General features: G+C 36.3%; 1 protein-coding gene across 2 annotated transcripts in view; it reads left to right on the plus strand.

The window, feature by feature from the left end:
* Nucleotides 1-13,692, plus strand: part of LOC129260878 (protein Shroom3-like) — a 35,837-nt gene that overhangs the window by 18,633 nt on the left and 3,512 nt on the right. For both annotated transcript variants that reach the window (XM_064114127.1, XM_064114125.1), the window contains exons 6-9: nucleotides 11,509-12,036; nucleotides 12,381-12,558; nucleotides 13,002-13,099; nucleotides 13,454-13,625. In XM_064114127.1, the coding sequence (XP_063970197.1) occupies nucleotides 11,509-12,036; nucleotides 12,381-12,558; nucleotides 13,002-13,099; nucleotides 13,454-13,625 (976 nt within the window). The remainder of the gene's footprint in view (nucleotides 1-11,508; nucleotides 12,037-12,380; nucleotides 12,559-13,001; nucleotides 13,100-13,453; nucleotides 13,626-13,692) is intronic.

The raw sequence follows: 13,692 nt of genomic DNA on the forward strand, positions 1-13,692 counted from the left end.
ACTTTCTTTTAAGGTAGTAGTATTATTATTAATTGATGTATGCATTCTATCCGTCACTTTCAATTCTGTTTCATTCATTTTTGGTGTATTGTGAAAGTTTATCATTTCCAATGAAATTATGATTTTACTATATATGACTACTTCTACTACTCTGAGTACCACTATATTGATGTTTTTGTTGTTGATGATCTGTTGGGTGTTTGCAAGTGTGTGTTTCTATAGACTATATTACACCAGGTTTATAAATCATCATCAGCTCCAATTTTAAATATTTTTTTTTCCTTCAAAGCACTACCTTATAGATCTACACTTATTTTGTATTGTCAATAATTGTCATTGTGCTATATTCATATTTCATTTGTATTTGTAGGCCTGATTTTCTACCACTGAGCAACAATTCACTTTTGAGGTATTGCACTATTACATGGAATGGGACCAGTAAGAGAACAATTAAGAAACATGTTTTGATTATATTGTTAACAAATTATACAATGTTTTTCACATTTTATACAATATTTATACTTACAGTGCCTCCTTGGTTTCTTATCATATCAAGTTACCAAGTATTATGAAATATGCATTCTAGATGGGATGCTACTCACAAGCCAAGTATTTTCTTTGTATTTATGTTATGGTTGTGTCTGTATGTGCATGAAAATTTTCCTTTTGATTTGATGCAGGATGGAATTAATTTTTGTGTACTTTGTGGATCAAAGTCCATCCTAAAATTCCAATTAGAATTCAATGTCCCTGGTCAAGTTTGGTCAACATTTTACAGCTCTTCATGTTTGAAGATGTCCTTAGAAAACCTCTGTTTTGATAGACAGGTTGTGGTCTTGCACTGATGACTCATCAGTAGTCCCACACTATTGTGCAAGATGTTGGAGGAACAATGGATGCTCCTAACCACCCCCTAAATAAACTCATCACATCTTGAATAATTTGGCTATCAAGTTCATGCTTCTTAGTTATAAGCAGTCATCTGTTAATGGACTCGGCTGCTAGAATCCAATAGCCAACCAATTTTCCACAGGATATCTTGAGGCATGAATGCCTAATCTTTGCTGCTGTTTGACATCTGCGAAACAAAGGAAATCTTGCTGGTTTCTTGTGATTAATCTTTGCCTTTGGCTGTGAATATTAAATGAAGAAAAATTAGTCTCATTGTGTGGTCCCATCTCCCATTATGCAAATTGCATGCGGAGTTTTCTTCCACAAACCTCACATTTTAACTGGAGGTAATTGCAGAATAGAGAAATTTATTTAAGAAGTGGGATAACTGAAAACTAGTGTTGATACATTAAATATGATATTGATACTAGTACAGTGCCCAACTGCCTCTGCTTCATAATCCCTTCCTATTAATACTTTGTTGAGATTTAATGATTTTGTTGTGTGTCATGTTGACTGGTCACTTCTGGGTTTTGTTTCTATGCTAATTAACATTAATGTACACTGATGATGCTATATAATTATCATGTTACATTTTATGGTCCTGATTTCAGTCATTATCAATCCAGATCATAATGAGATAAGTCACCAGAATCAATTCTATAGTTGTTGGTTTTGTTTGGGTTTTGTCCACATTTTTTGTGAGAAATATGGTGCTTCATTGTTGCAGTTCTTGTTAATGTTCAATATTAAATCTGCCCAAAGGCATAATTGCTAATTAGCAAACTGTTGATGTTCATTGCGTCCAATTCAGTATATCTTAAAGTTCTGTTATAGAAGCCATACAAATACAATATTTGTTGAATAATGAAGGTTTTCTTTTTGATCATGTTTCTTTGAAGTCGGGATGCTTGTGGGATAACTGTAAAATGCTCATACCTTGAAAATTATAACCATTATACAGAAAATATGTAGGGGCCTATCTTTGAAGGGTACTGACTTTTTCAATGCCATCATTCCCAGAAAAAAATATGCTTTCTCTGTAAAGATTCCTTTGCTCTGGGAGATGCTTGGAAATTGCCTTGGTCCAGTGACCCATTTATTTAGACACCTAAAGTTATCCATAAAGTTATCATTCCATCTACACTCTTTATGTCAATTTAGTTTAATATTTTGAAGGAAGTGGATTAATGAATTGTTGCACAGGTATTCCTTCTGTGGTGGATTGGGAATACCCCAAGCTTATCTAAGATTGAAAGAGTTTCCCCTACCTGTAAGCTCCTTTATGTGTACATGTCATTGGAATGTGTCATGAGGAGACCAGAGAGGATGTGAAGGATCATTGTGGTTTCATCATGACTCACCAGGATCAAGTCCAGTCAGGGATAGTCCAGTCCTTTGTGTAGTCCAGGAACTAGCCTGTGTTGGTATAGTCAGCTGCAATGTCTGTGATATGAGACTGCAAGATTTGCTCTGTATTTATTTTCCACAAAAACTTACTGAAAGGCTGGTTCTGGGTTAGGCAAATTGTAAATTTTAATGTTAGATTCTGTGTTTTTGGCCTAAGTTTGAGGCCTTGCCATCAGTTGCTTATAGACTACAAATAGAGCTATATTTCCCAATTTTTCATTATCTTGTAAGTAACGGAAGTCTTTGGAAGAATTCTTACTGGTGAGTACCTGATATTAAATATTTTACCCATAGAAGGCCATCAGAATTTTACAAACATCTTGATTTATTTTCCTTCCCCTCTGATGACGTACATGTACTTCTCAAGAAACTTAGCTCACGACTTGTTGAAAACACCTGATTTGCTATTGTGCTACAGTCCTTTCATATAGTCAATACTGCGATAAAATTGGCGCTTGCCACTTACGTTGGTGTTGTGTAGCCATGCTTGGGAGATTTTCAGGAATTTCCGCCAATGTGGACTCTTTGTGATACCTTGTAATCAATTGACATAAACAACTTTCAATGAAAACTTTTCATGGTATGGAAACATTGTGCTTTTATTGCAGACCCGGATTGTGAGCATTGTAATTTCCTTGGAAGCAGAGTACAAAAACCATGCTTCATTTAACAAATTGTCTGCTCGTTCCTGAAGCAGGTTGGTTAGACATCAGTTTATGCCGTGCAATTCCTCTTACTGAATTGGCCAGTGGTTTTATCTTTTTTGAAAAGAATCAAAAGTTGAAATTATCCTTTTCAGAGATCCATGTTTTATTGTAGCCATTATCTTACTTCTCCTGATACCTGTAAAAGTTTTTTGTAAACTACTTGATTAGTTTATTTTCTTGTTTCTTTATAATGCCCTTCACAGCTGTGCTTCTTCAGGGAACCGAAAGTCTAGAATGAAAAGCAATGTTTTGTTCATTGAAAGTTGACTTCATTTGAAGATCACCCAAAACTGAATGCTATTGATGTAAACAAAATTCTTCAATATTTCCAGAGGGAAAGTTTCAAGAGAAACTATATAAGAAGCTTGATGTACTTATGACAGATCTTATTCAAAAGTTCAAATTAATTCTTAACTCCAATAACTTCATAATTCTTGAATCACGATTAGCATACATGGACCTCCCAAAACCTGTTTGCAAGGTGCTAACAGATTCTATATAGAAAGTTGCTAAAAACTAAGAAACCTTACAACAAACTCGGAACATCCTAAAACCTCTGGCAAAAAGGGTGCCTTATTCATTTAGTTTTTGAGCTGAAGTAGATCCCCGCTTTGACTACCTAGCAATCTACTAAGGCTTTATAGTGGACAATAAACCAGAACGAATCCTTCCCTTTAAAATCCTCTTTATGATGGATATATGTTATAATTATCCTGAGATTGAGAAGATTTTCACTCATTACTAGCTCTTCAGGGCGGTGGTTGCAGACTTTCTCCCTTCTTAATCCTGATCCTATTTGATTTTCAAATCTTTCCGACTTCTGATTGAGTCTAAATTCAATTATCTTGTAACTGTTTTCTAAAGGAATGGAGGAAAGCATTTAGGCCTATATACTATATTATAGAAATGAAGTATACAAGGTGATCTTGTAGAAGGCAGTTTGGGCTACCTTGCATAGGTTTGTTAAATAAATAATAATTCAGGGAAACTAGAGCAAAACTTTTGGATGTCATGAAGCTTTGGCTTCGTTGAAAATTTCAGATTATTGTGTGGGGATGGAGGTCAGTGTAACAATAAATGAAGAAAATGAAGCATACAAATATAAGTTGAACTTGAAGTGAATAATATTGTGAACGATATATGTATTACCATAAGATTCAAATTTTAGACGGTATCGAAATTAGTACATGTATGACAAAGAGCCCATTTTCAATTGAGGACTACAAGTTAAGTTGTTCCTGGCCAGCCATCTTTGATAAATTCCTCTTGAAAAATAGTTCTTCCCTTTTCTCTGTGGTCCTGGAATTAAACGAAACTAAATCTCAAGTGTGGAGTGCCTAGGATTCATACATGGCAATAAACTCTGATGCAAGTCACCAAGTTGAATAACCTTTGAATATGTGAACTTCCAAACTCTCTGATTGCATAGGGGTCCAAAGTCAAGTAAGAAAAAGGTGACTTACTGAAGTTTATGACAGGACAAAGTTTCTTACAAGATGGTGGCCTACTTTGTGATGCCTGTATTGATAATCCTCGATCTATTTAAGATTTGTAGTCCAATCACTGCACAGTAGAGAGATAAATTTTCATGATTATGTAGACCTAGATGCCTAGACCTATCTTTTCTTGAATGGTGCAATGTAGTTCAGTCATCACTTATCATGTCTAGTAAAGCTTAAATCATTTTATTGATAGTATTGGTCTTACTATTGTAATACATTACAATTGACTCCCCCCCCCCCCCCCCCATGATGACGACCACCATCACTACATCCGAGAAGGCCTTGTAAAGTGAGAAAATAACCCCCAAATTTCTCACATTGCTCCTAATTACAATTAGGCATACGTGCCATGGTAGTGGGTCTATAAAGAAATGGAGAGGTATTCATTTGCTTATTATAATCATGACATGTTTTGCATTATGCTTTGTCAACCCCTTATGAATGAATAGGCCTACATCTAATAGGAATTTCACCGAAGACGTACAGAGGAAACTTCTGTACAGCTTTGATTTGTGAATTCTAATCATGGTACAGACTGAAATTTCCTGTTTCATCTTCCAAAGTGGAAAGTAAATTTGCTTTGCATTCATTGAGAGTTGAATACTTCACAATATCTCTCTCCCAGCTTAAAATATTAAAGTACCCCTACTGTGCATGTATACAAATTTCCAAGCCTGTTTTTCATTATTTCAAAAGGATAGAAAATGAGACAGTTTAAACTATTTTAAGCTTTATTGACTTGTTACAAACCTTTTTACTCAGCCATTTCTTTTAATATGTAAATGTGCTTGCTTGAGGTGCATAGCCTTGTATTCAGATGATGGAGAACCCCATATCAGTCGATGTAAAACAAGGGAGGATAGAGGATATTTTTCATTTCTGAATATGCCAATATTGATTCCTTATTTCAAATCAATGTAAGTCATGGAGCTTTACTATTACCAGAATTATTGGCATGCAAATATTTTTTTAAATGTTAAAAATCAGTGTTTAGATTTGGTTACATATTTTCCGTCTCGTCCTAGTTAGCAAATCGTTGCAATGCAGTACCCAGTTTTTCCCCCTTTTCCCCAATATATCAAGCTAGTGATGTAACTCATGTGTGATTATAGGATGAGCATACATTGATAACGACAGATTGTGGCTGGCTGGCAGGAGATCAGTGATGGTCAAGCGGTTTGTATTGTCCAAGTTCCTTTTCATCTTTGAAAGCCTCTCATTAGGTATTTCACCCTTAGAAGGACTGCATGTTTGTTGATTGAGATAGACAGTGTATTTTAGAGTGGTGTGGTTTACCAGGTGTTATTATCTCTGTATCATAACTTGTCTGTGTGATTTGGACAGATTTTGGTAAGTTAATTTACTACTTAAACAAGATTTATTTAAGGTATCAAGTACTCTAAAAGTAGCAGTTGGGTTTGTCGTTTTTTGTTACTGAAATTTGAATTAGGAAACCTTGAAATTTAGGTGTGAGATTGAAGTTTAATTATATTTGACCATTATTACTAAAAGATCATTTCATTGACCAGTAACATGAGATAGTTATTCTGTGGCAATTTTTCAGGAAATCTGGTCTGTTATAAATTTTAGGATATATATTTTATTTAGGATTTTCCTGTTTGATATAAAATGGAAATGATAGAATATGTGTGCAAAAAAGATGAACATGAAAACTTGCAAATTACTATTCACCTCTACTTGGATGACGTGTACTGTTTTTTGTGGATTCTGTTGTAAATAATTCCTTCAGTCCCAGCATTGGCTTCGGGAAAGGAATGACCTTAATATGATGAACTACAAAATCCAGTCAAGAACACTGCCTTCTGATTGAAAACCTCAAAATTACAATAAAAACTATGTAGAGTGAATGATCCATCTATTAGGAAACCAATGGCATAGTACTTGCTATTGTTGTCAAAGCAACATTGAGGTTTGTTTCTGTTCAAAGGTTTTCATACAGGTTTATTCCATGTCTCATTTATCTTTGAATTGGTTCAGGAAAATTGGTATTGTATTGAAAACCCTTGGATGATTTAGCATTTTGTTGGTGTGTCAGTGGGTTTCGGCAAGTGATTAGTGTCATTTTACAGATTACGGCTCCTATTTCTCGGACTTGCACCCTAAATCCTTGATTGAACCCTTGCACTTGCTGGAAAAGGTCAGAAATTGTGAACTTGGTATTTTAATTCTCCCCCAGCTAGATGTCCAACTTAAAATTTATAGCACCTTTTCATACTCCATTTTACTGGTAGAGGTGTTCTGTCAATTTTCTGCATTGCCAACGCTCTATTTTGGGTTCAAATTACCTGAAATAAATGGGGAAAGATAAATCAAGTGTGAAATTGAATCCTTTCTTAGAGAAATAAGGTGCATACAAGTTCATTTACATGCAACATTGTTCCTCAAGTCATTACCCTTTACCTTCTGTAATGAAACAAAAAAAATCTAAATGACAAGTTATATCACCACCACCTTAAAAAGTTTGGAAAGGACATAGACGTACTAGTAGTAAATGAAAGTGGTTGACTGTCTGAAAATAGGCCTACTTCAGAATCCGAGTCCAATATGAAATATGGTCTTGTCAAATAACGAGATATAAAATTATAAATCTGTATAGTTGCTCCTGGCCATATGTTTCATTCTCTTTATTGCTTCCTGTTGAATCATATAGCTTGTATAGTTCAGGGTTATTTCTTCTCCTGAAACAATATAATAACCCTATTATAATGATTTATGTCCAATAGAGGGCCACTGCACCATCTTCCTATTTGTGTTTGTAAGATGAGGTCATCATAGCCTTAGGGCATAGGCCACATGAGGTCATAGGTAGTCTGCATATCTTGAGATATCAAGTAGTCTTTTACCATTCAGACATTAAATGAAGATGTGTCTTTGAAGCAATATGTAAATTGGTTTATGTTATTTAGAAGCTGATAACTAGATGGTAGTGAATGATTCAATGTGCCTATAACTGATATTGTCTTGTTTAACATATAGTCATTTTAGCTTTTAAAATTTATGTACGCCTACTGTCTGAGTACAGGCTAATTTTCAGGATTGTATAGACCACCCTATATAAAAGTCCAGGTAAAATGAAGTGGTACAATAAATTCAAGTGATAGATGGCATCAGGCTATAATAAGGCTATTAATTTTCAAATAAAAAAGTAATTATGAAAGATGTTTTATTAGAGAATCCAGGCTGATCTCAGAATTAAGAGGAGCTGACGAGCTGTTGTGATTTTCAAAGTAGTATCACCATGTTGATTCATTCTCATGGTGTGAGCAGAAATCACAACTCCACCCACATTCTTGATGTTCTGTAGGGCAATAAATGTGATATCTAGGAGTGATATGAAACAAGCAGTTTCCTGTTTGAACAGCTGAAAATTTTATTGGACAGTTTCACTGCCATAGCACCCCCCCCCCCCAAAAAAAGAAGAATATTCAAGAATCTTGAAAGTATAGACAAGGAGCTTCAAACCGTGGATACTACTAGTAGGATCCAAAACGGAGAAGCATATATGAGAAGGGAGGTCACTCCAGCTTATCGAGATGGAGGGGTGTTTTTCTAGCGGGATGCAACAAGGGGCAGGGAAGCTCCATGGAATTTTTCAAAGTTTAGGAAGCGATAAGAACCTGTACATCTTGAGATTTATAGCACTCCTTGGGGACACTTTGATAGGGGTCACTGGAGGAACTATTTTCACAAAGGGGCATCTGTGTTTGATGGTCTGCGGTAATTTGTAGGGGAAATACTGAAGGATTTCGGGCACTTTCAAGTTAGTGCAGCTTCTTTGGGTTATGTGTGTGTGGGCTGCTTTTTTTTATTATGGAGGGGGAATTTATTGAAACTAAAGCAACAGTAGATTTATTCAAGTGCTACTGTCAAGAAACAAGGTAGCATTGAGGTTTGTGGTGATCTAAAGACTGATTCCTAGATGTTTTCATTTCGAATGGATTTCTTTGTTGAGGGGGGAGGGGGTGTAATGTAAAGTATGGGGCACCCAATGCAGTGAATGGAAATTTGCTTTTTGCTTTCAAGGTAGGACTACCTTCTTCATGTCTGAGGCCTCTTATTCTCAGTTTGGTGTAAATGAGGTGACACTATATAGACCTCTTCTTAGAAAGTGACATTTCTTGAAGGTAAACAACTAGTACTCATAAGGATTTCCATTTTAGTGTGAGCTGTTTACCACCATCAATTCCAAGCAACTTGCTGCTCTCTCATTGAAAGAGTCAAGGAGAATGAAGCAAAATTCCTTCTCACTCATCTTTCACCATTGGGGAAATGGCCCTACCCCTCATGGTCTAGTTCAAAGCCATCATGACCCAAGGCCGACATGCCTGGTGTCACTTCTCCCTAGTATATTTCCTGCCTGTCTCTCTCTACATCAATCTCTTATCAACCCCCTTTGGCCACATTCCATCTCTGTTAGATCAAGGATTTAGCCACAGAGCAACTCCAAACTGAATTCATGGGACCATCATTCATCCAAAAACCCATTCATTTTGCATGAAGTCCTTATCTACATGTAAGTCATAGGTCTAGGCCAATTTCTTTTCTCAAATTCTGTAACTTTTTATATTATAATCCTACGTACTCATTTTCATATTTAATCCTTCATATCAGACAATTTTGACTTCCGTTAGTCCTTTGTCATTGTTGGACTTTACTTGGCATATTTGTATGCACATTGTTTGCAATTATGATTTGAAAAAGTGCAAGATTTATTATTATTCTTATTTCAAAATCCAAGTTTTAAACCTTTTCCATTGGATTAAGCTCATGCCATAACACCTAAGTTCTACAGATGTGCAGGCTTACAAGTAAGCTAAGTTTACTGTTTGTAGCTTAAAGTTAACTTACCGACCAAGCAATAAGTCACCAAAGGGTCACTCAACTGAAGTAGCCAGTGGAATGTTTTCTATCTTAATTCTTTGTTTGTATTTTTGCTTTGCATCGTGAAGCAGATCTAACTTTTTAATTCTTCTGCTCTGCAAGTATTCTATGCCTAGTAAACTTTATGGCTCATGCCCACTCAATAAATTTATAATTCTTTTTAGTTTAAACATTTTTTTCTGTTTTTTTTTGGGGGGGGGGTGGTCTTGTAAGGTTGAGGATGTGTTATCAGTATCAGGAAGGTCCACCTTGGATGTTGTATGTTCCTTCGTGTTATCTTGAGACTTCCTAAAAGTCAAGAAGAAACCATCCTCAGAGTGATCTTTAGATAATCACATTTTGGGAAATGGATGTACCTCAATTCATTGGTTCCTGTAGTCTGCTTATGATCAATTAGGTAATCAGTAATGGAATGGACCTGTTTTTGCCCCTCATCTTGAAGTCAAATAGAACATTCCATCATCAGGTTGTCATGGTGACCTCTCTAATTGTCATTGTGTTCAAGGAGAAGTCTTTCTCAATCTTGACAAATCTTTGGTGAAAGATTTATTCTGATTGTTCTCTTCTTTCTATGTCAGAAAAGTGTTAATTTGTCACTATTTTTTTGTTTTTTCCTAGTAGTCTTGTTGTTGAGAAATCTGTTTTTTAAAACCTTGTTCATTTTTAACAAAATATGACAGCCACGATGACAGCATTCCAAAGTAGCAAATGTTCAAGGGTCACAAACTAGGTGTCTTGGTTTGTCAAGTTTCTTGGTGTCATTAGTGTAGCATTTCAGGACTTTCTGTGCAAGTGGAAAGTGATATTTCTATATAAGTTTAAATTGGATGTTCTATCTTGGAAATACATCCAAGGGGAAATGAATCCAATGGGATTCTCAGAACCTGAGATTTTTATTTTCCTATTTTGGAAAAAAAAGGTTATAGTGTAATATGTGCAATGATGGATGTTGTCATGTTAGTGTTTGTGATTCATGGAATACAGGCTAAGGTGTGATTGTTATTAGGAGAAAATGAAATACAAGTAATTTAAGTAAAGCTTTAAATTTTAAATTCCAAGGCATTTAGTTGGGGCAATTACATGAAGGAGTGTTGATCATTGTTGAGGCATGAGGCAGTATTGCATTAACCATTGGTATGAGTTCTCAGTTCTGATGAAAACATTTCTTTTTCTCTCATTTACTTTAGTTTCTTTGCCAATCTCTTTCTTTTTCAGTTATTTCCAGTTAGAATTTCTCCCACTCTCTCTCTCTCTCTTCTCACACCGATGTTTCACTTCATCTTTCTCTCTCAGTTACCGTCTCTTTTACATCCTCTTTTATTTTTGTCCTCTTCTCCTTTTGTATAGCAATCATCTCTTACTAATGAAACCTTTATCATCAGCAGCTATCATCACTTTCACATCCTCTTCACTATCACCTTAGTCTATTTCTTTATGATGAGTGTTTACCAGTAAGCGATAGCTAACCCTCTAGATAGCTAAGAATCTTCTTAACTGAATCACATACCACTCATACCACATCCTCCCCGTCTGTGCCAATGTGCCTATTATGATTAAGATAGCTAAGATGAGATCAGTCACCAGTCTTCATCTCCGGTTACTGCCCCTCTGTTAGGCGATCTCATTCCCAGCTTCCGGAGATGCTCGGATCTTAATCAAGTATCTTCTAATGATCCAACCTGGTCTTATGTGTTACGAGTATTATATTCCATTGCTCTAGTGTTACAACTAAAGCTGTTGCGATCTGAAACACCCATGTCATACTTCGTATGATGATGATATAATTAGCAGATGGCATCAAGTCTATATGAAATCATTACCTAGTATGTATCATGTTCATCCCTACATCTTGTATATAAAGGGTGGCTAAATCAATTTATTGTCATTTAGAATCACACGACCACCAGGAGATCTAAACAGGATGCCTACTTCGGTTTCTCAAACTGTAATTGCAAAGTAGGATTTTTGTTTCTTCTCCCTCCCACTCTCTCTATGTTCTATGTTCCTTTACTCAATGTTATATGGCATATGAATATATTTTTGCAATCTTTTTGAGAAAAATATTGATTGCCATGTCTGTTTTGTATCTTCCACAGAGCACCTTCTCTTGAGGTCCAGGTAGAACCTACACCCTTAGCCAAAGTAGAAGAGACGACACCATCAATATCACCCAACTCTATCATCTCGGGGCGATCATCACCCGACAACCACGACGTTGAGCCTGCAACATCACCACAGCACGTCCCCAGACTTCCCAGCGTCCAAGAGAACATCGCTTTCTCTGAGCATAGGGATTCTCCAGTCCCCACCCATCCAACAACACTTGTAGAGTCACCCATCCGTTGCAGTCCAGCAGAACCAGAGCCTTTGGACGTTGCAGAAGACGAGGAAGAAGAGGAGGCCTTAGACGCATGCGACAGCGGGATCAATATCTTCACCAGAGAGCAGGAGAAGACGGAGAAGGAGCTTAGTGAGGTCTCTGATCCTGTTTTGAAGTGGGTCTTGCAAGCACTGACTCCAAGCAGTACCATCCTATCTGATCTCTTCCCTCTACCCAAGTCTAAGAGGAGTCGGTCAATCGGTGGAACTATCACAATGACCATGGACGTGACCACACCAACAAAGTAAGTTTGAAAAGTATTTCTAAATCTTCAATAATCCTTTTAAAAGTTCAGTAACAAAGATTTTTCAATCGGGTTGCCATCAAATACCCTTTCATATCCAGATTTTTACACTAAGATTGCAATACTATGTAAGAAGACAAGAGCCGACATTAACATTACATTTATCTCTTTGGGGATCTATGTTTTTAATCAAACATGCCTTGTTTTATCCAGAATATGAAAAGATTCTATACAAACATTTTCAAAATTTTATTGCTTGATCCAGTCCCCTTCCCCAGTCAATTTAATCGAAACATAAATCTGTTTGAGTGGTAACCAGCTGTTCACCTTTTCTCTTTGATTAGGAGTGAGAGTGAGACGGTAGCTGAACAGAGGAGTCCTAGTGAGTGTGTGAACCTGGTCTTATCAAGTTCCAGGTATCTTAGGATCTCTCCTGCTAAGGCTATCATCCTTCAGAGAGCTCAGACCATGAATAAGAGTGATGATCTTGGCAATAACAACACAGAGCTGAGAAAGACACAGGTAAATAGTCAAGTTTTTTTTATCATTTTGAAATCATATGTCATGATACAAATTAGCATAACAGGATGAGCAGACCAAATTTAGAGAAGAAAAGAGAGGAAATTGCTATTCTCAACCATGCGTCCATTAGTTACAAAATAAAATTGAAGAGCACCCTATAAGTTCCCTGAGTTCAATAGTTTCCAAGCTATTATTTTTACTTCTAGACTGGAAATGTCCATGGACCTGATCCTGGGACTGACTGTTTATCAATTGGCAAGGACTAATCGTCCTTATTTCCTTGCTTGTATACTTTTGTAGATCTTTTTTTTTTTGCATTAATCACAAGTTCATAAAATGTGTTATTGGAGCCCATTATTTACTATCTATAAGGTGATGTGTATGTGATTTCCATATGGATGAAAGATATTAATCAACTATTTAAAAAAAAATCAATTTAACAGGAGGAGCTCGTTGATCGGATCAGCAAGAAGTTGATAGACATCAAGGATCTGCAGAAGGAGGTTGCAGAGGAAATGACCAATCTTGAAGATATGGGCAGGTAGGTCTATCCCTTATATTCCCATTGAAATTAATTTGATACCAGGGGCCCATAACACAAAGCTTAGCAATCATCGTATAATATTTTTCTATGATTGATTGCATTGACTACAATGTACAATCAATCGTGAAAATCAAGTGTACGATTAATCGTTCCCTTTATTTTAGGGGACTCAGGGTGGTGTTTCGTTAAGATACTCAACTTAACACATTACTGGAACATAGTTTTGGGTGCTTAATTATTTACATAGGGAATTATAATTTCGCAGAACAAAGAATTTCTTCTTGAAAAGCAAATTAGTGTAAGTGTGGAGGATTGTTATGATACACTCTTTTGTATTTATTCTTCCAACAGGCAAGTAATGGATAGCGTAAAGGCGAACTGCAAGGCCAGTGAATACAACAAGTGCAACATGTACATTGCAGACATTGAGAGGGTTACTAAGCTACTTCTATCCCTGTCCCGTCGGCTGAGCAAGGTGGAGAGTGTGCTAGGTAGCATGGAGAATAGTGAAGAGGAAGAGAAGGTGAGACTGCAGGACCTTTCATAACCTGTTGCCTTTTGGAACAAGGTTTTCTCTAAACAAAGACTGG

Source organism: Lytechinus pictus, unplaced genomic scaffold (genome assembly GCF_037042905.1).
Source record: "Lytechinus pictus isolate F3 Inbred unplaced genomic scaffold, Lp3.0 scaffold_19, whole genome shotgun sequence".
NCBI lineage: Eukaryota > Metazoa > Echinodermata > Echinoidea > Temnopleuroida > Toxopneustidae > Lytechinus > Lytechinus pictus.